Consider the following 25,609-nt stretch of genomic DNA (forward strand, 5'->3'; position numbering starts at 1 on the left):
CCCAAAAAAAAAAAAAAAAAAAAAAAAAAAAAAGAATTTGCTTTTAATCTGTATCAATGTCTTTTTTAATTAAATCAAAATATTTGAAACCACCAGGTCTGTTTGCTGCTTATCAAGGCATGGTGCATCCTTTGGTAAAATGAATAACCATCTTTAAATATTAGGATGGATGAAACCTAGATTTTCATATGATTGGTGTGCCTAAAGCACACAATTAGGTTAGTATTGTTATGTATTATCATAGTATTAATATAATTTTTTTCTTCATCCTATTTTTAAAAGCTTGCTTTTTAGGATAGGTGAAATTTTACCTCTGCTTTCTTAGGGTTTTTGGCAGGCCTGAGAATTAAATTCACATTAAGACAGATTACAGGAGAAAACATATACATTTATTTAATGTAAGTTTTACATCACACAGGAGCCCTCCTAAGGCAATGAAGACTCAAACACATAAAGGTGAACCCTTATATACTAAACTGGACAAAGTGTAGTAAATTGTGAAAATGTGACAAGGCAAAGAGACTTAGGCTGGGGTAGTTAGTTGGGTGGAGAAGTTGAGGAGGAAGGGTTGTTTGTATAACTTTCCCCAGACCTCAGCTTCCCATCTTGACAAGAATCTTACCTTCCTCCTGGTAAAGGGAGGATATCCTTCATATAGGGGTTTTGAAAGGCAGGTTCCCTCCTGCCTTTGGGAAGAAAAGGCAGAGGGTCAGAATGCCCTTCTTGCACCTGCTGCTTTTAAAAATGTCTTTAGTTCAAAATAACCCTTATGCCAAAGTGATATCTTTTGGGGTGGCAGATTCTGCCTCCTTTCAGCTTTTGCTCTGAGTGAGATGACAAACCACTGGAGGGCTTTGAGCAGAACAGGGACACGATCTTGCCTGTGTCTAACAGGCACACTCCAACTGTTGATTAAGAATAGATCGGAGGGAATAAGGAGGAGATGCATTAGGAGACATTGCAGTAATCCAGGTGAGAGGAGTTTGTGGTTTAGTGGTGCCGTGGACATCTGAGAAGCGGCCAGATTCTAGATAGATTCTGAAAGGCTTGCTAACAGGATTTATTGACTGAAAAGTCAGTATGAGAGACTGCAATGATGCCAAGGTTTTGGGTGTTGTAGCTATTAATAGAAAGGTAACATTGCCAACAGCTTGAGATGGGGAAGACTGGGCAGAGCAGGTTGTCAAGGAGGACTTACCAAGGTAAGTCTGAAATGCTGTTAAGTTTGAGATGCTATCCAATATCTAAGTAGAGTTAGTGAGTCTGGAGTTATAAATTTGGGAGTAGCTAACATATGCTGGTATTAAAGCCATGAGCTTAGATGAGGTCACCCAGAGAGTGAGCATAGATGGAAGAAGGGCTCGAGCACTGAGCCCTGAAACTTAGCATGTAAATGTGTGATGTAAATATCCTTGTAGTTAGAATGAACTTTTTCAAAACTCCAACTGCAAACTTGGCCAGATATTTTAAAAGTTATAAATCTGATGCAGACCATGTATATTCCTAGAATAAAGGTACTAAATTAGAACAAAAGTGTTACAACAGACATGCCAAATATTCAACACACCAGATATAGTTGGTTTTGTCAATAAAAGCTTAGATAAAATTTAATATAAATTGGCTTTAGGAAGTTTTTCTTACCCTTAAGATGGAGAAATTCATGGTATTGTTTTGTGATATATTATGTTAACAAAGAGCCTCGGAATGCTGCTCATTTACTGGCATTTGGGATGATAGTTCATTTTGCATTACCTGTCTAATCTTGTTATTTTTTCTAGGAACAATATTTTTCTTTTCAATGAACAGTTTTGAGACTATGTATACACTTGTCCTTTTGATCCAATAACTTAATCAAATCGCTGATCAATTCTGTGGGATAAAAAAATCAAATGACTGTTTTGGTGAATTATTGCTAGTTGCTTAACTAAATAATGGGTCATTTTGAAGCAGCCTTGTTGTCTGGGGTAAATACCAAAGTTCTTGTTCTCACGGCCAAGGAGATCTAGGTCGTGGACACACACAGACAGAGTGAGTTTAGGGCAGGAGTTTAGTAGATAGTGCAAAAGGAAAAAACAGCTCTCCATCACAGAGAAGGGTCCCGAGTGGGTTGCCAAGTTGTAGTAAAAATGTCAAGGTTTTTATAAATGGGCTAGCAAGGAGGAGGCTCGTAAGGAGGGGATATCTTATCCTCCTGATGGTTTAGTTGGGACCAGGTGTGCTATCCGTACAGAGCAGTTTTTTTTGTTTTTTTGTTTTTTTATCAGCTGTATCTCATTCCCTGACCACATAGGCTGACTCTTAGTCTATGTTTCTTTGTCCTGGTTATCTGGGAGGGAGAGTTTCTGTTTGTTCCCATCTTCTTGCAGCTGTAGGCAACCCCCCACCCCCAAGTCTGCTTTTAGCTTCCCTATCTTAGTGTGCCCAAAGGGAAAAGAATGTGCTTATTAAGGCCCACTGTTTTATTGGGGCCCATTGTACAAGTGTGAAGTTTGGTAATTACCCAGGAGACCTTCCCCACTCCTGTGCCCAAGCTGTCTTATCTGTGTTTTACTGTCTGCTCTTTCAGGCTGCTTGTTGTTAGAAGAGAAGTGATTTCCTTGAACTGCATGAGGTTAGGAAAGGAGCTATCTTTGAGCTGCCTTTTTTTTTTTTTCCCGGCTTAATTCACTTTATTTTTCTTGTATAAAAACCCTATGTTGTAGCCACAGCTGGAGCCTGGGTCCACTGCACGGAGACTCTGGTGTGGGTCTTGACAAGGTGGTCAGTGAATTCCTGATAGGGAGACTTGGTAAATACAGTCTCCTTCCAGAGGTCAGGGGTCAGGTAGCTGTAGGTCTTAGAGATGGCATCAAAGGTGGCCTTGGTGAAGTTGCCCAGGGTGGCATTGCAGCCCGGGCTGAGGTGTAGCAGTCATTGATACTAGCCATCATGAGCAGCTTTTTGGGCACAGGCACTGAGACGATGCCAGTGCCCCTGGGTGCAGGGATGAGGTGCACCAGCCCAGAGCCACAGCAGCCTGTCACCTTGCAAGGGACGGTGTGGGGCTTGCCAATCTTGTTCCCCCAGTAGCCTCTGCGCTCAGGGACAATGGAGAGTTTGACCAGGATGATGGCCCCACAGATGGCAGTGGCCACCTCCTTGGAGCACTTAACACCCAGGCGGACATGGCCATTGTAGTCCCCGATAGCAACAAACGCCTTGAACCTGGTGCGCTGGCCAGCACGGGTCTGCTTCTGCACCAGCATAATCTTCAAAACCTCGTCTTTGAGAGAGGCCCCCAAGAAAAAAATCAATGATCTCAGATTCCTTACTGGGCAGGGAGAAGAGGTAGATCTCCTCCAGGGGCTTGATCTTCATGATTGACCAAGCGGCCCAGCTTGGTGACGGGCATCCACTCCTTATCCTCAGCCTTGTCTCTGCGAGCTACTTGGCCTCGGCCCCGGCCCCGTCCACGGCAGCGACCCCGGCCCCTCGCAGCCCCGGATGCCACTGCCGAAACCTCCGCGGAAGCCACTGTGGTTCCCCATCCCAGGGCCACCAGGGCCTCCAGGCCCCCCTGCTGCACTGGCGTCATCCGCCATTTGGTGTTTTCTCAGAGAAGCTGAGCTGCTTTTTTTAAAAAGAAAGTTTTCTGCTGGGGACTCACTTTACCCTAACTGTCTATCTAAATAATTTCTTTCTGCCTCCTATAACAATTTTAGTACAGCTGAATCATCTGAACTACTGCATAGAAGTAACATCTTGCTTTTTCCTCAAAAGTTAAATCTCTAATATGTATATGGTTCTTTCATAATACTTTTGGGCTCTTTGGTTGTTGCCACTACTTTTGTTACACTGTGGATGATCAAATTGCCTTTAGGCATCATTTTTAAAAAGATATGTTATGCTTGTGTGGTGGCTCACGCTTGTGATCCCAGCACTTTGGGAGACTGAGGCAGGAGGATTCTTTGAGCCCAGGAGTTTGAGACTGGCCTGGGGAATGTAGCGAGACCCTATCTCCAAAAAAAAAATTTTTTTTTAAATTAGCTGGTTATGGTGCCATGTGCCTGTAGTGCTAGCTATTTGGGAGGCTGAGATGGAAGGATCCCTTAAGCCCAGGAGTTCGAGGTTATAGTGAGGTTACTGATTGAGCCACTGCATTCCAGCCTGGGAGACCCAATCCTGTCTCTAAAAAATAAAGGAAAATAAAAAATGTAAAGGTATGCTTTATAAATTTAAAAATGAAAAAGACTATGAAACATTTTAGTAGGAAAAGATTTAGAAAACGCCTTCCTCATAATTACTAACATTTACTTTAGTTTCCTTTAGGTCAGATCAAACTCTGGGAGGCTAAAGTGGAAGAGGTCGACCGATCTTGTGATTCAGATGAAGATTATGAAGCCAGTGGACGCAGTCTGTTATCCACACATTATACTATCGTTATCCATCCCAAAGACCAAGGTCCGACTTACCTCCTAATTGGATCCAAGCATGAAAAGGTATTCAAAGACTTATTGGTTGATTTAGAATGATGTAGACTAATATTATTCAGATATTGGTGATAATTGTCAAATCAATTTAATGGAAATAAGGAAGAAAATTTTGCTATAGACTTTCAGCTCTGTTTTCAGAGATTATTTACCTCCCTGGAAATGAGCCTTGTTCAAATATGTCATGTTCCAATCCTGTTGGTAAAAGTGGTATCAAGGCTGAAATTAGTGCATGGAAGTGGAGGGCTAAAGGACCTTATGTTAAAAATGTGAATCTCTCAGACTGAATATTTTTTGGTAAATCTAAGGACTCTATTTTATATTTTTGACTAATTTTGATAAAATTTGGGCTTAGATACAATTGAAAATTAATTATTTTATGTATTATATGTACATGTAGTCATTTATGATAAAGGAGGTATCACAAATTAATGGGGAAGTAATGTATCATTCAATACATAAGGTTATGTATTTATTATATACTGAGGAAATTGGCTACTTAGGAAACATTAGTTTTTCATCTCATACAGATAGCAAAATATTTCCAGATGAATTTAAAGAGTTAAAAGAATTCAATGAAATTATTTTTTAAGAGGGCCTTTATCTGATTTCTGAATCAGAAGTACTGTCTAAGAAAACAAAAAGGTGGACCGGGCGCGGTGGCTCACGTCTGTAATCCCAGTACTTTGGGAGGCTGAAGCGGGTGGATCACAAGGTCAGGAGATGGAGACCATCTTGGCCAACATGTTGAAACCCTGTCTCTGCTAAAATACAAAAATTAGCCAGGCGAGGTGGCACGTGCCTGTAATCCCAGCTACTTGGGAGGCTGAGGCAGGGGAATCACTTGAACCCGGGAGGCAGAGGTTGCAGTGAGCCAAGATGGCACCACTGAACTACAGCCTGGTGACAGAGAGACTCCGTCTCAAAAAAAAAAAAAAAAAGAAAGAACGAAAACAAAAAGGCAGTGTAAGAAATCAGAGTGCAAATGGTTGATAGATTTGACTATAAAAATTGAAATAATTCTTTATGTCAAATATTATCATAAATATGACTAAAAAGATAATACAGAAAACAAAATATTTCATGGATGGCTACTGTATCCTTAACATATAAACAACTCTTTATAGATTATTATTGTTACTATTGGTCATTGTTTTTAAGCACATGTATCAGGCCAAGTGCTAAGTATATCTCTTCTTCATCCTTCCAGTTACCCTCTGTGGGAGGTGACCTTATTCCCATTTGTAGGTGGAAAGACTGAAGCACTTTTCTGTGGTCACACATCTGGCAAGAGGCAGAGTTGATATTAGACCCCTGTCTCTAACCACAGTGCCTGTGTTCCTGAACACTTGCCTCTGCTACCTCTCATTTGATTTGAAAAGGACTATGTTTCTAGTAGAAAAATAGAAAGAGGGCCTGATGAACAACTTACTGAGGAATTTAATGGCTAATGAGTGCTTACACTCATTTGTAATCAAAGATATGCACATTTAAAAGTGATAAAGCTTTTATTGTCTCTGAGGTTATCAAAGATTTAAAAAATTATGCTAGTGAAGCTATGAGGAGGGAAGCACTCCTATACACTACTGGTGGGAATAGAAATTAGTGCAAATGCTTTGGAAAGTACTTTGAAAATATGTTTCAAGAATTCCTGAAAGTTTTCACGCCCTAGTAATGACTCATAATTCTATTTCAAAAAATATATACTAAGAAAATGTTGGCCAGACACCGTAGCTCATGCCTGTAATCTTAGCACTTTGGGAGGCCGAGACAGGTGGATCACCTGAGGTCAGGAGTTCGAGGCCAGCCTGGCCAACCCGGTGAAACTCTGTCTCTACTAAAAATACAAAAAGTAGCTGGGCGTAGTGACAGGTGTCTGTAATCCCAACTACTCGGGAGGCGGAGGCAGGAGAATCAGTTGAACCTGGAGGCGGAGGTTGCAGTGAATCGAGATCGTGCCATTGCACTCCAGCCTGGGTGACACAGCAAGACTCTGTCTCAAAAAAAAAAAAAAGAAAAAGAAAGAAAAAGAAAATGTTAGTAAATGCAGCCAAAAATTTATGTATAGTTTGTTCGACACAATACTCATTTTTTTTTTTTTTTTTTAAACAAAGTTTCACTCTGTCACTAGGCTAGAGTGCAGTGGCATGATCTCGGCTCACTGCAACCTCCGCCTCTCAGGTTCAAGAGATTCTCTTGCCTCAGCCTCCCAAACAGCTGGGACTACAGGCGTGCACCACAATGCCCGGCTAATTTTTGTATTTTTAGTAGAGACGAAGTTTCACCATGTTGGCCAGGCTGGTCTCAAACCCCTGACCTCAAGTGATCCACCCTCCTTGGCCTCTCAAAATGCGGGGATTACAGGTGTGAGCCACCATGCCCGACCTACAATACTCTTTTTAAAATAATTTTCTTTTAAGTATTTTAAACATGGAAAATATAACATTTCCTTTTCAGTTAACAGGTGATAGCTGTCACAGTATTTTTTATCAGTGAGAAGTTAGTAACCATCATAATGTTCAGCAATAAGAAATTGCTTAAATAAATATGGTATGTCCATATGTGTAATAGAATATCCTGCAGCCATAAAAACTTGTTTACAAAGAATTTCTAGCAACAAGGGAGTGCTTGTACTATATTACTAAAATCCAGAAATTATCCTCTACTTTTAGCATAATTCAACTATGTAAAAATTTAATCTACATATATATTTTCATAGAGAAAAAAAGACCAGAAATCTTTGGTGAATGGGATAAGACGGATATTATGTTTTCTTTAAATTTTCTGGATTTCCAAAATATCCTGTATGTATCACTCTGGGAGCCAGATTTTTAATTTCATAGAATTTATTTACTTTGTAAAAAAATATCAGCTGGTTGTATTTAGTCTCTTAACATGTGTTATTCTTCTTAATTTTGTCATGCTTTTCTAAGACACATCTGAAGAAAATAAGAAAAATGTGAATAATGGGAAAAGGTAATATAAACACAGTTCAAGTGAGCATGCCTCAGAATGGTTTGAATAAATGGCTTTTCATTATTATTTTAAAATTAAAGCAAGTGGTTCGTTTCCATCTCAAAGTTTTCTACTGTTTATGCAAGTTGTTTTTTTCTTTGAGTGATCAAAACTGTGTCTTCACATTTCTATTAATATGTTCTGGTTTTCAGGACACCTGGCTTTATCATCTGACTGTTGCAGCTGGAAGCAACAATGTAAACGTTGGATCTGAATTTGAACAACTGGTTTGCAAATTGCTAAACATAGACGGGGAGCCTTGTAAGTTCATAAACATATAAATAAAGCTTTATGGTTTATGAAATGGACCTCAACCCACTTAGCCTAATGGAGTTTTCACTTAATGGGTTCCTGTTTCCCTGAAATATACCCACATTTTCACTGCCTTTGTTCATCATGGGAGAGAATTCTCTCTGTGGCTCTTTGGCTGCAGGGACACCATCATTCCTCATTAGGCTGTGTCAGGTCACCTCCCTCTGCCTTTGCTTCCATTGCTCCTCTGCTTGGAATGCCCCCTTCCTTGGCAGTCCTCACCAACATAATGAAACCCCACCTAGCCTTAGGAGATCCCCCAGCCAGCCCCCTCCAGCTCAGCATCTGGCTTATAAAAGGTGCTTCATCAGTGTTAAAATTATGTCCTAATATGCTTTGTCACTTAATTCTTTTATAGCAAGCTTGTCCAACCTGCAACCCACAGGTGGCATGCGGCCCAGCATGGCTTTGAATGTGACCCAACACAAATTCCTAAACTTTCTTAAAACATTATGAAATTTCTTTCTGAGGTTTTTTGTTTTTAAGCCCATCAGCTATCATTAGTGTTAATATATTTTATGTGTGGCCCAAGACAATTCTTCTTCCAATGTGGCCCAGGGAAACCAAAAGATGTGTAGCATTTGTAATTTTGCATTGAAATTAAGTTTTTGTTTTGTTTTTGAGACGGAGTCTCACTCTGTCACCCAGGCTGGAGTGCAGTGGCATGTTCTCAGCTCACTGCACCCTCTGCCTCCTGGGCTCAAGTGATCCTCCTGCCTCAGCCTCCTGAGTAGCTAGGACCACAGGCGTGCACCACCATGCCCAGCTAATTTTTGTATCATTGGCAGAGATGGGGTTTCGTCATGTTGCAAAGGCTGGTCTTGAACTCCTGAGCTCAAGTAATCCACCCGCCTCAGCCTCCCAGAGTGCTGGCATTCCAGGCATGAGCCACTGTGCCTAGTCTGAAATGAATTTTTATGGCTAAGGTTTCCCCACTGAGAGTCTAGATTCTATCCTATGCTTTACACACTAAGAGAGACCATATTTTATTTGCCGTGTCTAACACAGGAATTTAATAAATATTGATTTTAGGAATGCCTTCAAGTTCCTCTTTATCTTTATATCTCTTTCTACTTCTCTTCTCTAGAGAAGTTCTAGATCTCTCCCCAGCTCTTTCTCATATATAGTCATGCCCGCTACCTAGGTAGCGGCATAAGAATGACATAAGAATGACACAATAGACTTTGGGGACTCAGGGGGAAAGGGTGGGAAGCGAGTGAGGCAAATCAGGTTCGGTATATACTGCTCGGGTGATGGGTGCACCAAAATCTCCCAAATCGACACTAAAGAACTTACTCATGTAACCAAATACCACCTATTCCCCAAAAACCTATGGAAATTTTTAAAATTAAAAAAAAAGAAAACAAACAAAAAAACAGTAATGTGAGAATCCCAATGGCCTGGCTACCAAAATAGAATAATGTTGCCAAAGAGTTTTTTTCTGACCTTTGTGACTTAAAGTTGTGAGCCAAGCCTGAATGAGCTAATGTCTAAAGGATTAATTTAATGGGAGGCCAAAATAAGTGGTTTATTCAGTTTTCTGTTCATATTTTATTCTGCATTTAGCCTCTCAGATATGGAGACACCCCACTTTGTGTCACAGTAAAGAAGGAATTATTTCCCCTCTGACAACTCTACCTTCCGAAGCCCTACAGACAGAAGCTATTAAATTATTTAAGGTAAAATATTTATATGTTGTTAAATTATTTAAGGTAAAATACTTATACGTTGTTAAATAATCGGAAAAAAATTAAAAATAACATTTTGGGTTACAAAATTTTACTCCAAGAAAATTCAAAATGTGTTGTTTATTATTAAGAATATCATTGAAATAAAACTGGTGAATTTAATATGCTTTCTTTTTTTTTTTTTTTTTTTTTTTTGAGACGGAGTCTTGCTCTGTCGCCCGGGCTAGAGTGCAGTGGCCGGATCTCAGCTCACTGCAAGTTCCGCCTCCCGGGTTTACGCCATTCTCCTGCCTCAGCCTCCGGAGTAGCTGGGACTACAGGCGCCCGCCACCTCGCCCGGCTAGTTTTTTGTATTTTTAGTAGAGACGGAGTTTCACCGTGTTAGCCAGGATGGTCTTGATCTCCTGACCTCGTGATCCGCCCGTCTCGGCCTCCCAAAGTGCTGGGATTACAGGCTTGAGCCACCGCGCCCGGCCTTAATATGCTTTCTTAGTGAGGATTTTGGATTTACTGAAATAAACTATTAATATATATGGTTTGGGCAATGTGAAATATTTGGTATCAGATGAATCATTTCCCCTTTAACTTCTAATTTTCCACATCACACCAGGCACAGCACTGGGAGAGGGGTCAGCACTCTCTTTCCTCTCTAGCGTTACTCTCAGTTTCTTATTCCTCAATCTCTATTAGAAATCCCTGATCACTCAAAACTTGCCATGCACCTTAGCACTCTTTATCGTTCTATCCCTATCATCAGTTACCTTCCAGTAACTCTTCAGATTTCTCTAAGGGCCAGGCGTGGTGGCTTAATCCTGTAATCCCAGCACTTTGGGAGGCCGAGGAGGGTGGATCACCTGAGATCAGGAGTTCGAGACCATCCTGGCCAGCATGGTGAAACCCCATCACCACTAAAAATACAAAATTAGCTGGGTGTGGTGATGCATACCTGTAATCTCAGCTACTTGGAAGGCTGAGGCAGGAGAATTGCTTGAACCCAGGAGGTAGAGGTTGCAGTGAGCTCAGATCACGCCACTGCACTCCAACCTGGGCAGCAAGAGTGAAATTAAGTCTCAAAAAAAAAAAAAATTATCTAAGGATTTTAGCTCCCAATTCACATTCTCTACCTGAACTCTTGCAAATGACTGTTATCACTTCACTCACCAATGCCATGATTTTAAGATTCTTGACCTTCTAAATTCCAGTAAGCTTCACCTCTGGTCTCCTTCATCATCCCATTCTCCATGTCCACACCTGACTTCACCATTCCTCACAAGTACGTCACCTCTAAAAGCTTCAATTCAAACATCTCTTTCTTTAAGCAGAATCCTAGCCTACAAGCTCTTTTTTTTTCTTTTTTTACTCTTCCATTTTTTCTTTATCTCTAAGACCTTTGTTTTGGACCATTTGCTTTCTTTGAGATCATAATGACTGCATCTTGACTTTTCTTCCTTCCTTATCCAGTCTGGTTTGTTCCTATTAATTCTCATAGTTCCTTGGGACCCATACTTCCATGCACTCTTCAGCCAGATCCCAACCTAGATCAGTGCTATGTTTTCTGCTCCCAGGATAACCAGACGTGCAATGCTGCAGAGCATCAAACCGCCATGCAGTCTGATGTCAGTATAAATTCAGGGTCTTCCTCTGTCACAGCCAAATTTCTGCCTTTGTGCTTCTCTTTGGTCACATCCCCCTCAAACTCTCTACTTAAGAATACAGCAGAAAAACTTACCTTCTATTTCACTGAGAAAATTAGAGGACATCAGACATGACATGACCACTTCATAGCCCTCCTCTTGCAGCTGGGCATGGTGGCTCACGCCTGTAATCCCAGCACTTTGGGAGGCCGAGGCGGGCAGATCATGAGGTCAGGATATCGAGACCATTCTGGCTAACATGGTGAAACCCTGTCTCTACTAAAAAAATTAGAAATTAGCTGGGCGTGATGGCACGTGACTGTAGTCCCAGCTACTTTTAAGGCTGAGGCAGGAGAATCACATGAACTTAGGGGGTGGAGGTTGCAGTGAGCCGAGATCACACCACTGCACTCCATCCTGAGTGGCAGAGCAAGACTCCGTCTCAAAAAAGAAAAAAAAAGAAGAAGCCCTCCACTTAACAGACAACCCTTCATCTCTTTTCTCCTCCACTCCTCCAGCCTCAGAATATGGTGGATCTTCTGTGTTTCCAAGTCTGGACTCTACACCAGGATCTTGGTACTTCATTTTCCCCTAGTCTCTTGGAGCTCAATCTCTTTCTTTTGGCTTTGTCTTGCCTAAGTTTCTCCCGTCTCAAAAAATCTATTTGTTTATTAGATAATATTATGGAGTTATTGTTAATTGCGGGGTCATGGATGGCTATAGAAAAAATCTTTATCAACTGGACATCCAGCCTGAAGTATTTATTGATAAAGTAATAAAGTAATATGATATACATTAAAATACTCCGGAGGAAAAGAAAGTAGAGGTGGGGAGGTGGTGAAGTTTGGCAAAATGCTGATAATTGTTGACGCTGGGTGATGGGTACATAGGTGATTATTATGCTGTTCTCTCTACTTTTATACATTTTTAAAATTTCTATAATGGAAAGTTTAAAAATATCCACCTGTAGAGTACACCAATACCTAAATCAAGAAAGACTACACAAATATATTTGAAAATCTAGATGATGTGGCCAATTTTATAAGAAAATATAAATGACCAAAATTGATTCCACAGGAAAAGGAAAATCTAAACAGAGGAGTGTACTTTATGTGTAGATAATTTCAATGCTGTTTAAATTGTCCCAAAGCATAGGAAAAGAAAGAAATTTTCCAAATTCAATTTTTTCTTTTACTTTTTACTTGGGACAATTTCCAACATATATGAGTAGGGAGAACATTACAATGAGGCCTAAAGTGCCCGTCTTTCAGATCCACAGTCATCAACACATGGCCAATTTTGTTTTATTCTCCCATTCCCCACTGCACCCTAACTTTAGATTATTTTGAAGCAATCCTCGATCGTTATATCACAATATTCTCTTTGTTAAATAAGTATCACTTTCATACAAGAGCACAGCAAAGATTGTACAAAAATAATAAAATATTAGCAATCAGAATCCAGCATCATTTTAAGAATATTAAATCACTCAACTCAATAGCAAAAAACAAATAATCCAATTTTAAAACGGGCAAAAGATCTCAACAGACATTTCTCAAAAGAAGGCACTCAAATGGCCAACAAGTATATGAATCGATGCTAAGCATCGCTAATCATCAGGGAAATGCAAATCAACATCATAATGAAATATCATCTGACCCCAGTTAAAATGGCTATTATCAAAAAGACAGAAAATAACAAATGCTGCCAAGGATGCAGAGAAAGAGGAAAACTCATACACCATTGGTGGGAATCTAAATTAGTACAGCAACTTTGGAAAACAGTGTGGAGGTTCCTCAAAAAACTAAAAATAGAACTACCATGTGATCTAGCAGTCTCACTGGAAGTATATCCAAATGAAAGGAAGTCAGTATATTGAAGAGATATCCGCATTCCTATATTTATTGTAGCACTGTTCACAAGAACTGATATATGGAATCAATCTAAGTGTTCATCAGTAGATGAATGGATAAAGATGGGCCGGGCCAGTGGCTCAGGCCTGTAATCCCAGCACTTTGGGAGGCCAAGGCAGCCAGATCACTTGAAGCCAGGAGTTTGAGACCAGCCTGGCCAACATGAGGAAACCACATCTCTACTAAAAATACAAAAATTAACTGGGCGTGGTGGCGCATGCCTGTAATCCTAGCTACTAGGGAGGCTGAGGCACAAGAATCGCTTGAACCTGGGAGGTGGAGGTTGTAGTGAGTCGAGATCGTGCCACTGCACTCCAGCCTGGGTGACAGAGCAAGACTCTGTCTCAACAAAAAAAAAAAAAAAAAAGAAAGAAAGAAAATGTAGTATATATACACAATGGAATATTATTCAGCCATTGAGAAAAACAAAGCCCTGTCATTTGCAGCAACACAGATGGAAATAGATGGAATTGGAGAACGTTATGTTAAGTAAAATAAGCCAAGCACAGAAAGACAAACATCTCATGTTTTCACTCACAGGTGGGAGCTAAAAAAGTGGATTTCATAAATAGAATAGTGGTTACCAGAGGCTGGGTAGTAGGGGGTGGAGGGATGAAAGGAGGTTGGTTAATAGGTACAAAAATACATTTATATAAAAAGAATAAGTTCTAGTGTTCAACAGCACAGCAACTATAGTTAACAAGAACTTAGAGTGTATTTCAAAATGCTTAGAAGAGAAGATTTGGAATGTTCCCAACACAAAGAAATTATAAATGTTAGAGGTAGTGGATATCCCATTCCCTTGATTTGATGATTACATGTTGCATGCATGTATCAAAAAACTCATATACTCCATTAATATATGCAGCTATTATGTGTCGATAACATTTTTTAATGTTAAAAAATGTTAAATCATGACTGAAAGGGATTTCTTCTAGGAAATTAAGGATGGCTAAGTATTAGAATATCTATTAATATTACTTACTATTAGGGAGATAATCATATCTGTAGATGCTGAAAAGGCATTTGACAAATTTAACACTTATAGATAGCAATATATAGATACTACTTTAACATGACAAAATATTCCTGTTTTAGCTAAAAGCAAGCATCATGCTTTATGGAGAAATTTTGGAAACGTTTCCACTAAAGTGAGAAAAAGACAAAGATGTGCCCCATTATTTTTAAAATTTTTCAATTAAAGTATAAATTATATAAGATTTGTCATTATTATTATTATTTAATATTCTGTTAGGGAACTAACCTATGTAATTAGGCAATAAATAAAAATATTTACAGATGGCATATTTGTATACCCAGAAAACCCAAAAGAACAAACTAAAAAACTGCTACACATGAAAAGAGAATTTGATAAGATAGTGAGAGGTACAAAATAAGCAAAAAACAAACGCTTTTATGTGTGCAAGCAACAACCAGTTAGAAGATAGAAAGGAAGAACTACTTTGGGCCATGATGAAGTCACAGGACTGGATTTGCCCTGCCAGTGGTTTTCAGACATTGAACGTAGGCAGTGCAGGACAGATTCTTCAGAAAACTAATGACATAAGCTCTATGATTGCTGCAGCTTATTGTCTGGAGACATTCAAGACTGCTGTGCAGAGAGGGAGCACCCAAATAGAGCCTGGCAGTCTTCCTGAGTTGTGGAGACAGAGTTCAGAATTTGAGAAGGCCAAGGTAGTTAGACTTCATGGGGCTGATCGGGCACGGTGGCTCACCCTGTAACCCCAGCACTTTGGGAGGCTGAGATGGGCGGATCACCTGAGATCAGGAGTTCAAGACCAGCCTGGTTAACATGGGGAAACTCCGTCTCTACTAAAAATACAAAAATTAGCCAGGTGTGGTGGTTGGTGCCTATAATCTCAGCTACTCAGGAGGCTGAGGCAGGAGAATCACTTGAACCCGAGAGGCAGAGGTTGCACTGAGCTCTGCACTCCAGCCTGGGTGACAGAGCAAGACTCCATCTCAAAACAAACAAACAAACAAACAAACAAACAAAACAGGGCTGAGAGGAGAGAGCTAAAGAGAGGGAGGAAGGGAGAGCTCTGGAGATTTGAGTTTTCATCTGAGAACTGATAAGCATGTGTGTGTTTGAGGAAAGTACCCGAGGCTGAGGACAGAAAGACACAGGCAAAAACATTCCAGCTCACACAGAGCTGGAAATAGTTTTCCCATCTTCTAGAATGGAAAAATCTCTGATACATTGGACATCAAATAGAGTGCACAGAAGGTGATTGCCTCTGGAATGGGGCCCAGATAGTACTAAATATAAGGCTGTTCTGGTCCACCCTAAGAAACTTAAAAGAGACGTTGGAAGAACCAAACCGTTTCCAAGTAATTTAACTGTCATCTGAGAGCAAAGCTAAAAAATATTTAAAGCATCCCAAAAAGTCCAGTGCCCAAGAATATAACATTTACAATGTCTGCATCCAGTCAAAGATCACCAGGCATACAGAGAATCAGGTCAAGTATGCCATACAATGGGTAAGAAAAAGTAATCATAGAAACATATCTAGAAATGATGCAGGTGATGGTAGATAAGGACATCTCTGTGTATCTGTTGTCTATTGTTACATTTAAAATTTCCCCAACACCTAGTGACTTACAACATTTGGTATTTCACACAGTTTTGAAGGGTCAGGAATCTGGAAGCAGTTTAGCTGGGTGGTTCTGACTCATAGTCTCCTGATGGTACCATCAAGCTGTCAGTGGGGCAGCAGGCATCTGAAGATTGGAATGGGGCTGGAGGATTCCAAACTCTCTCACGTGGCTGTTGGCAAGGAAGCCTCAGTTCCTCACTACATGGGCCTCTCCAAATGACGGCTCAAGACGTGGCAGCTGCCTTCCCCAGAGCAAATGATCTAACAGGAAAAGAGAGAGAGTGACCAAGATGGAAGTGCATTGTTTTTTATAAGCTAATCTTAGAAATGGCATGCCACATTCTACCGTCACACAGACCAACACTGGTAGAATACAGGAGGGAATTACCCACGGATCTGAATGTCAGGATGTGGAGATCACGGAGGACCACTTTGGAGATTGGCCACCACACTTCACATGTTCAGGAAGGTAGAGGAAAGCATGAGCATTTTTTTTTTTTTTTTTTTTTTTTTTTTTTTTTTTGAGGCGGAGTCTCGCTCTGTGGCCCGGACTGGAGTGCAGTGGCCGGATCTCAGCTCACTGCAAGCTCCGCCTCCCGGGTTTACGCCATTCTCCTGCCTCAGCCTCCCGGGTAGCTGGGACTACAGGCGCCCGCCACCTCGCCCGGCTAGTTTTTTGTATTTTTTAGTAGAGACGGGGTTTCACCGTGTTAGCCAGGATGGTCTCGATCTCCTGACCTCGTGATCCGCCCGTCTCGGCCTCCCAAAGTGCTGAGATTACAGGCTTGAGCCACCGCGCCCGGCCAGCATGAGCATTTTAAGAAGAGTAAGAGAAGAGATTTAAAAGACTCAAATTGAATTTTTAGAGATGAAAAATGCAATGACTAAAATGAAAAATACATTGGATGAGATTCACATGTATTTTGAAGCTCTGTTAATAAGTATGTAGATGTTTAGGACTATTATGTCTTCTAGATGAACTGACCCCTCTATCATTATAAAATGACCCTCTTTATCTCTGGCAGAATTCCTTGCTCTGAAATCTACTTTGTCTGCTATTATTGTAGCGATTCCAGATTTCTTTTGATTAGTGTTATCATAATATATCCTTTTCCATCATTTTAAACAAAAACTACTGCTGAAAAGAGAATCGATATAATTCAAGCAGAATAAATATACTCACTCCTCACCTTGAATATATCTGTTTTTGCTTAATTCAGACCTGCCAGCTTTTTATAAATGCTGCAGTTGACTCTCCTGCAATTGATTACCACATATCTCTAGCCCAGAGTGCTTTGCAAATCTGCCTGACACATCCTGAGCTGCAGAATGAAATTTGCTGTCAGCTTATTAAACAGACAAGACGAAGACAGCCACAGAATCAACCAGGACCATTGCAGGTAGATATTGATATTGATACATATACATGCAATTTAAAGTGATACTGTTTTTCTGATGGTAAGAATGATACATATTCAGCATAGACATTTGGAAAATACAAAAAGTGCAGAAGGAAAAATAGGTATTAATATTTTAATGTCTACCTTTTTGGTTTATTCATATATTTATATGTTTATATATACATGTATATATGTTTGTGTGTGCACACTCACAGTTTTTTTATTGCTGGTGTTACAGTGTGCATTCTACTTTTTTACACTATAGAAAATAATCATTTCCCCTGTATCCTTAGACATTCTTCAAAACATTAATGGTCATGTTAACATTAAGTACTATACATTTAGGTTTTTCCAAATTTTTTCTATAATAAATACCTCTACAGTAGACGTCTTTGAACCTAAATGAGATGGAGTTTCACTCTTATTGCCCAGGCTGGAGTGCAATGGCACAATCTCGGCTCACTGCAACCTCCACCTCCCGGGTTCAGCAATTCTCCTGCCTCAACCTCCCAAGTAACTGAGATTACAGGCATGTGCCAACACTCATGGCTAATTTTGGATTTTTAGTAGAGATGGGGTTTCACCATGTTGGTCATGCTGGCCTTGAACTCCTGACCTCAGGTGGTCTGCCCACCCCGGCCTCCCAAAGTACTGGGATTACAGGCGTGAGCCACCGCACCCACCAGGAACCTAAATCTTGTGGACAGGTCCAGCAAATTCCTTTGAACTCATTTTTAGAATTTTCCTATATCTTCAACAACATTCAGTATATTTTAAATTCTTAACAGGTAAAAAGTGTTATTTCACTATTGAATCAGGATGCTTTTCTTTATTAGTGCAGTTGAATACATTTTTCAGGTGTTTGGTAGTCATCTGTGTTTACTCTTCAATGAACACCTGTTTTTATCTTTGTGTTTTGACTCCCTGTTAGCCACAGGATAAATCAGAAATTTCTTACCTTAACATATAGGACTCTCAGGGTTGGATCCAGGTTTGTGAGACTTGAAGCTTATACAGTTTGGGAAATGCTCTTTAAGACAAAGACTTGAAAATGGATTACTTTTCCACATTTTAGAAATCATATGACCATGTAAACACAGTTAATAAGGCCTTTCCCAGGACCTGTGCCCAAGAGGGCATCTGAAGCTTAAGATTCATCTGCATCAAGAACACTTCATAATCTGGCTCCACTGGCCCCTCCATCTCCACTTCCTGCCTCCAGCAGACAGTGAATGAATAAATACGCCCCATCCTTCAAACACACTCCGCCTTTGCAATATTCTCCACCTTGCACCTGATGGCATTCTTGTTACCTGGATCCCTCCTCTTCCTTCCCTCGCATAGACGTTATAGCCCAGCCCAAGCAACATATTCCCTGTGATCCCTTCCCTGACTCCACAAGAAGTTAGTCATTCTTTCCATTGGTTATGCTTTAAAAAGTTAATACATGGTATTACCATGTTGTATTATAATTTACTGTTTAAATATATAACTGTCTCCTACTAGACTGTAGGCTCCTTAAGGGCAGGACAATGCCTATTTCTCCCTCTTTTTTAATACAACGTTTTAAAAATGACTGAAAATTATATATAACAAACAAAGACAAATAAGATCTATATCCTACTTTTACATTTATGTACTCTAATGAGTTAGTCTAATGCTTAACATTTTTAAACAAATGCAGTGTTTTATAGGATAAAGAAATAAAAATTTTTTTGTTGGTGTTTGAAGACTTTTTTTTTACCTTGTTTAGTGGTCAAGCATTAACCACCATGTTCTTCAGAAGAGAATTCTGCTGTAACATGTTTTATACTTCCTTGAAAAAATATAGAAAGGAGAATACAGAACAGAGCAAAGGAAAAATAAAAATCACACATATTGCTGTTACCTAAAGATAACCTCCGTTAATATTTTTATACTTGTCCCTTATTTATGTATGTAGATACGTATGTATGTGTAGGTAGATTGGTTTTGATTTAGGGCATGTGTTTTTTACTGTTTTGCAATCTGTCTTTCTCAAAACTATTACTTGTATTTCAATGAATGAGTTAATACATAAGTGAGCAAAAAAGAAACAATGTTTCTAATCTTTGAGTGTGATGTCAAAAAGGAGCACCTTGTCTGCTTGTGCCTTGGTTCCTCTGTTGTAGATAACCATATACACAACTAGATGGATCATAGATCTGACCCAATGTAGAGTTTTTTGTTTTTAACCTATAATAAATGCTGTAAACAGATCATGCATATGTGAAAGAAATAAAACATTTTTGGGTTAAGAGAGACTGTCATCAGCCCATTACACTCACTCTGATGTAGATCTCTGACTGGCACGTGGTATCTAACCTGTGGTGCTTCTCCCTGCCCAGGGCTGGCAACTCTTGGCACTCTGCGTTGGGCTCTTCCTTCCCCATCATCCTTTCCTGTGGCTCCTCAGGCTTCACCTAAAGAAGAATGCAGATTCCAGGTGTGCAGAATACTAGCCAGCTGAACTGTTTATGTGGTCTCTGAAAGTCTATGATAAATCATAAGTATTTAATGATCTGCCAGGTACATTTTTAGAAGAATGTGTGAAACAAATATTGGTACAGGAAGCCTTTGGTTATTGATGTGGAGCTAGGAAAATACTTCCTTTGTTATGTTAAATCTCTTAGGGAAGATTGCAATAAATACTTGAAAAACTGACAGAGAGTATTTTTAAGTGAAAAGTGTATTTGCATTTCAAGTATGAATAACTTAGCATTAGTGGGTATTCATTCAATAAAAGCAACTATTTTGTTTCCTTAGTTTTCCCTTTTACTATTTTTCTCCACATTAAATTATTTTATGTGAACAATTTCCCCCATGGTCTTCCCTCCTTTTCTAATTGTATGTATTTGAGTTACTTCAGAATTGTTACTCCTTTGAAAAACACATTTAAAGTTCAACTTCCAGAATGGCTTTCTTACTCTGGGACCCAGGTCACTCAGCCAAGGCTTGTCCAGGGTCATTTTGTCCACCAAGAGGTTTGCGTCAGGTTGCTTAAATAAACTCTTGGACTAAAACAAACACAGTAAAAGAAACAAACAAATAAACAAACCGAACTTGGAAGCAATAGGAAAATATTCTACAGTTCATAATACATTTTGGGGCCTCTGTGATCAAGGTCATCTGTGATCAAGATCATGTCATTTCAGTTGCAGTCACTGAGGAGCCCCCAGACCAAGGATCTGCCTACAGGGCACTTGAATACAAACATATTTGACAGGTGTTATCAATCTGCTTGAATAAGCAGTAAAATTTATGTATAACAAACAAGGGCAAATAAGATCTCTGTCCAACTTTTACATTTATTTACTCAAATGAGTTTGTCTAATGCTTAACATTTTTTAACAAATGCAGTGTTTTTTATAGAATAAAGAAAGAAAACATTTTTATTTTTGTTTAAAGATTTTTTTTTTTTTTTTTTTTTTTTGAGACAGAGTCTTGCTCTGTCACCTAGGCTGGAGTGCAGTGGCACATTCTTGGCTCACTGCAACCTCCGTCTCCAAGGTTCAAGCGATTCTCCTGCCTTAGCCTCCCAAGTAGCTGGGACTACATGCGTGTGCCACCATACCCGCCTAATTTTTTGTATTTTAAATAAAGACAGGGTTTCACCACGTTGACAAGGCTGGTCTCGACCTCCTGACGTCAGGTGATCTGCCCACCTCAGCCTCCCAAAGTGCTAGGATTACAGGCATGAACCACCACACCTGGCCTGAAGACTTTTTTTTTTTTTTTTTTACCTTGTTTAGTGGTCAAGCATTAACCACCATGTTCAGAAGAGAATTCTGCTGTAACATGTTTTTATAGGTTACTCTCTGCTATTCTTCATGCAACTGATTTCTTTATATTTGTTAATATTAAATCACTATATATTGACTTGTGACTGGTAATTTTAAATTCAGCTTGTGACTATAATAATACAGTAAAGATGAAGAATGCTTTGTGGGGAGGTTTGAGTGAGGCAGTTACAAAAATAAAGAAGTTGGAATTTGAGGAAAGTTACAGCAGTTTAGTATTATCATTCAAAAAAAGTTCCTGTCAAAATTAGCCTAATACATTGTGATAATGTACAAGGGATACTTTCTTAATGGTTGCATATATTAGGTTGTCAATTAAATTTATTCTTAGATTTTATCTTAAGTTTTGTATTACAGGACAGAATTTGGAAAATATGCCATTTACTGCCAGCGTTGTGTAGAAAGAACACAACAAAATGGTGACAGAGAAGCAAGACCCTCAAGGATGGAAATTCTTTCAACTCTTCTCCGAAACCCTTATCATCATTCTTTGCCCTTTAGTATACCGGTGCACTTCATGAATGGGATATACCAGGTAGGTTACCTGATGAAAATATGCTTAGCTGACGATCCTATGTGCAACCTCTGTTACAGGGAACAGAGACTTCTCTGCCTACTTTTGTCAGCACCTGGCAGTGACAAACATGCAAATATATTAGACTTACTACCAGAACAGCTGAGTTTTGAAACAGTTTTGCTACAAAGGATTTGCACTAATAACAAATCCATATTGAACCAAATAAGGGATGGGCTTCACTGCCATTATGATTCTGATGAACAGAAAAATCAAAAACATTTTGGTTGGGGCTTTTTCCCATCAGTACACTGGTAGGTGTGGAAATAATTACTGATACTGGGTGTGTACAATTTTAGTCTCTTTTAAAATCTCCAAATCTCAGAAATTATCTGGGAAGACTTCACTGGGCCCTTCCAGTTCTCAGATCTAGATGCTTGCTTATTAATTGAAGCAAACATGTTCCCAAACTAGCAATTAGTCTTTGTAGCCATATGCCTTTTATCACAGAATTCAGATACTTAACTGCCTATTAAAGAAACAAACATTAAATACATAAAAGTGTTCATTTATTTAAACGTATTTCTGGTTTATTTTCTTCCATTTGATTAAAGATTGCATATTGTACTATAGTTCTTGGTTTGCTTCTAATGAGTAAGCATAATACCTTTGCAAAATATCTATAGCTGTCAGTTGATCATTCTATTTTAGATTTATGTCTGTTTGCTGAAGCCAAGATTTTTGAGTTCTTCAGCAAGCTAATTGCTGAAGTAACCTTGTTAATTTTCTCCAGAGGAGCTTTGGAAAAAAAAGTTAAAGCACCTAGAAAAATATGTTATCATTAATCATACATCAAGTATGCTTTGTTTCATCCTCAAAATCTCAGTTTGAAACTATGTATTTCTTATTAAGAGAACTGTTTTGTTACTTCTGTCTAGGTAGTTGGTTTTGATGCATCTACCACAGTGGAAGAATTTTTGAATACTTTGAACCAGGACACGGGAATGAGGAAACCAGCGCAGTCTGGATTTGCATTGTTCACTGATGATCCTTCTGGCAGAGATTTAGAGCACTGTCTTCAAGGAAACATCAAGGTGAAACCAAGTCCTTTTTAGGAGCCAAGCCCAATGAACAGCAAGGAAACTGCTCTTTAAAAGAAGAGTACACTTTGCAAGAAGTTTAATTTAGGAGTTTTCCAAAAATTTAACCAATCTAATCTCCATGATAAGAAAAAAAATGCAGGACTTTGTTAAACTCATAGAATTCTTAATACACAATCTCTACATTTATACATTCCATATTAAAGAGAGGAAAAGTGTTAGTAATGGAAATGATACTCTAAATATTAGGAGACTAAGGGTAGATATGTAGAAGTGCTAATAAAATGACTTTCCTTTTTTTTTTTTTTCATTTACTCAGCAGTACTTACTAAACTGTTTTATCTCTTACCAAACTATTGTTATCTCAGGGGCTGACTGGACTCTGTGGGGAATACAAAAGGACCAGAAATAGTCCCTGCCCACAGTGAACTTAAAATTTGCTTAGGGAAGAGCAACCTTATACACAGGTAACCTTGAACTAGAGTTGAAAGTGATGAGTTTTAAGAGTGCTGTGAACTTTGCACAGAAAGAGGGAGATTAAGTTCAGCATTGGGAGTTAGGGAAGGCCTGAGCTGGAAATGAAAATGGTTTAGGAAACAGACCTGTGGTCGGGTGCAGTGGCTTACACCTGTAATCCAAGCACTTTGGGAGGCTGGGGCAGGTGGATCATTTGAGGCCAGGAGTTTGAGACCAGCCTGGGGAGCATGGCAAAAACCCATCTCTACTGAAAATACAAAAATTAGCCAGGCATGGTGCCGCACGCCTGTCGTCCCAGCTACTCTGGAGGCTGAGTGAGGCACTAGAATCTCTTGAGCCCATGAGGTCAAGGCTGCAGTGAGCCGTGATCACACCACTGCACTCCAGCCTGGGTGACAGAGCAAGACTATCTCAAAAAAAAAAAGAAAAGAAAAGAAAAGAAAGAAAGAAAACAGACCTGTGGAAATGAAAAGGGAGGGATTTTAAAAGAATCTTTTCCAGATCATAGTAAAATAACTTTAATAGAGCTTCCATTTAGTAATGGCAATAATATATATAGAATTAGGCCAGTGCGGTGGCTCACGCCTGTAATCCCAGCACTTTGGGAGGCTAAGACAGGCAGATCATTTGAGGTCAGGAGTTCAAGACCAGCCTGATCAACGTGGTGAAACACTGTCTCTACTAAAAGTACAAAAATAATTAACCAGGCATGGTGGCGGGTGCCTGTAGTCTCAACTACTCAGGAGGCTGAGGCAGGAGAATCACTTGAACCCAGGAGGCAGAGGTTGTAGTGAGCCAAGATCGTGCCACTGTACTTCAGCCTGGGCGGCACAGTGAGACTCCATCTCAATTTAAAAAAAAGTAGAATTTTAGAACCACAAGGGACCTTAAAGAAACAATGCACTTATTTTGCAAATGAAAAAACTGAGGCCTAGAGAGGGAAATGAGTTACCCAAAATCAAATAGCTAGACCTGGGTTTAGACCCTTTCCATAAATTATATTTCCGATTTCTTTGGTATAACTTTACTTATTACAATCTTTTTGAACTCGGAAGGTGAAAAAGTTACTTCTTTAGTGACCGAATCATGAAAATATCCCTGGAATCTTCTTGTTTCCAGTTTCAGGCAGTCATACACTAAGATTCCTTTTTGAGTAAAAAATGCATGGCCACAGTCCAGAGTTAATGTGTGTCCAAAAGGGTAAGTGGACCAAAGAGCAATTTATAATGACATCCTAAACTCAGAGCCGCACAGAGGCTGAAAACAAAAAGCTTGAGTATATTTGGTTTGATCATATTAATGGAAAAATTTCAGTCTGAAGCACACTTGTCTTCAAAAAATGTTGATTTGAAAAGTACTATAAATCTCAATTTTCCACTTCCTTTCTAGATTTGTGACATTATTTCCAAATGGGAACAGGCTTCTAAAGAACAGCAGCCTGGAAAATGTGAAGGTACAAGGACTGTTCGTCTGACATACAAAAACAGGTGTGTAATACGCATCCAGATGCCGAAGCATGAGTATACAATATGTTCAAATAATACAGGTGTGTTATATGCATCCAGATGCCAAAGTAGGAGTATGCAATATGTTCAGATAATACAGGTGTGTAATACTGCATCCAGATGCTGAAGGATGAGTATGCAATATGTTCAGATAATACAGGTGTGTAATACTGCATCCAAATGCCGAAGTGTGAGTATACAATATGTTCAAATAATGCACCTACTATTTACCTTTCTATTGAATGCCTTAAAAATTATTTATTTGTAAGTTTATCTTTCTATAAATGATAACTCTGTTTCTATAGGAAAAAAATTTGTCATGTAAAGTTTTGTTTCTAATTCTAGTCTCTTAATGTCATAAAGAATTGTATTTTATAAAAATATGCTTTTAGACAAAGATTAGAAACACTAGGTCTAGCTGAGCACGGTGGCTCACGCCTATAATCCCAGCACTTTGGGAGACCAAGGTGGGCAGATCACCTGAGGTCAGGAGTTCGAGACCAGCCTAGCCAACATGGCAAAACCCCACCTCTACTAAAAATACAAAAATTAGCCAGGTGTGGTGGCATGGGCCTGTAATCCCAGCTACTCAGACAGCTGAGGTGGGAGGATCACCTGAGCCCAGGAGGTTGAGACTGCAGTGAGCCATGATTGTGCCACTGCACTCCACACTCCAGCCTGGGCAACAGAGTGAAACCCTGTCTCAAAACAAACAAAAAATACACACACACACAAGCATAGAAACTACAGAAAAAAATAGCTGCTTTCTCAGAGTAGTTGATACAAGGATGCATTTTTCACTTTCATAATTGCCTTTAACAGTATTATTACATTTTTCATAAAGACTGAATACTTCAACACCCTACTGCAGATCTGTAGTAAGAAGAGACACCTATGTTTCTTTGGGAGGCCAAGGTGGGTGGATCACGAGGTCAGGAGATCGATACCATCCTGGCTAACATGATGAAACCCCGTCTCTACTAAAAATGCAAAAAATTAGCCGGGCGCGGTAGTGAGCGCTTGTATTCCCAGTTACTCGGGAGGCTGAGGCAGGAGAATGGTGTGAACCCGGGAGGCGGAGCTTGCAGTGAGCTGAGATTGCGCCACTGCACTCCAGCCTGGATGACAGAGCGAGACTCCGTCTCA

General features: G+C 39.6%; 1 protein-coding gene and 1 pseudogene across 1 annotated transcript in view; one reads left to right on the top strand and one right to left on the bottom strand.

Annotated features, from left to right (window-relative positions):
• PLEKHH2 (pleckstrin homology, MyTH4 and FERM domain containing H2) overlaps positions 1-25,609 on the top strand; it is a 130,967-nt gene that overhangs the window by 82,627 nt on the left and 22,731 nt on the right. The window contains exons 17-24 of the mRNA XM_023195719.1: positions 4,299-4,478; positions 7,637-7,745; positions 9,363-9,475; positions 16,870-17,049; positions 19,416-19,513; positions 21,225-21,402; positions 22,320-22,475; positions 24,348-24,445. Of these exons, the coding sequence (XP_023051487.1) occupies positions 4,299-4,478; positions 7,637-7,745; positions 9,363-9,475; positions 16,870-17,049; positions 19,416-19,513; positions 21,225-21,402; positions 22,320-22,475; positions 24,348-24,445 (1,112 nt within the window). The remainder of the gene's footprint in view (positions 1-4,298; positions 4,479-7,636; positions 7,746-9,362; positions 9,476-16,869; positions 17,050-19,415; positions 19,514-21,224; positions 21,403-22,319; positions 22,476-24,347; positions 24,446-25,609) is intronic.
• Positions 2,692-3,581, bottom strand: LOC116418456 (annotated as a pseudogene).

Source organism: Piliocolobus tephrosceles, chromosome 15 (assembly GCF_002776525.5).
Source record: "Piliocolobus tephrosceles isolate RC106 chromosome 15, ASM277652v3, whole genome shotgun sequence".
Taxonomy (NCBI): Eukaryota; Metazoa; Chordata; class Mammalia; order Primates; family Cercopithecidae; genus Piliocolobus; species Piliocolobus tephrosceles.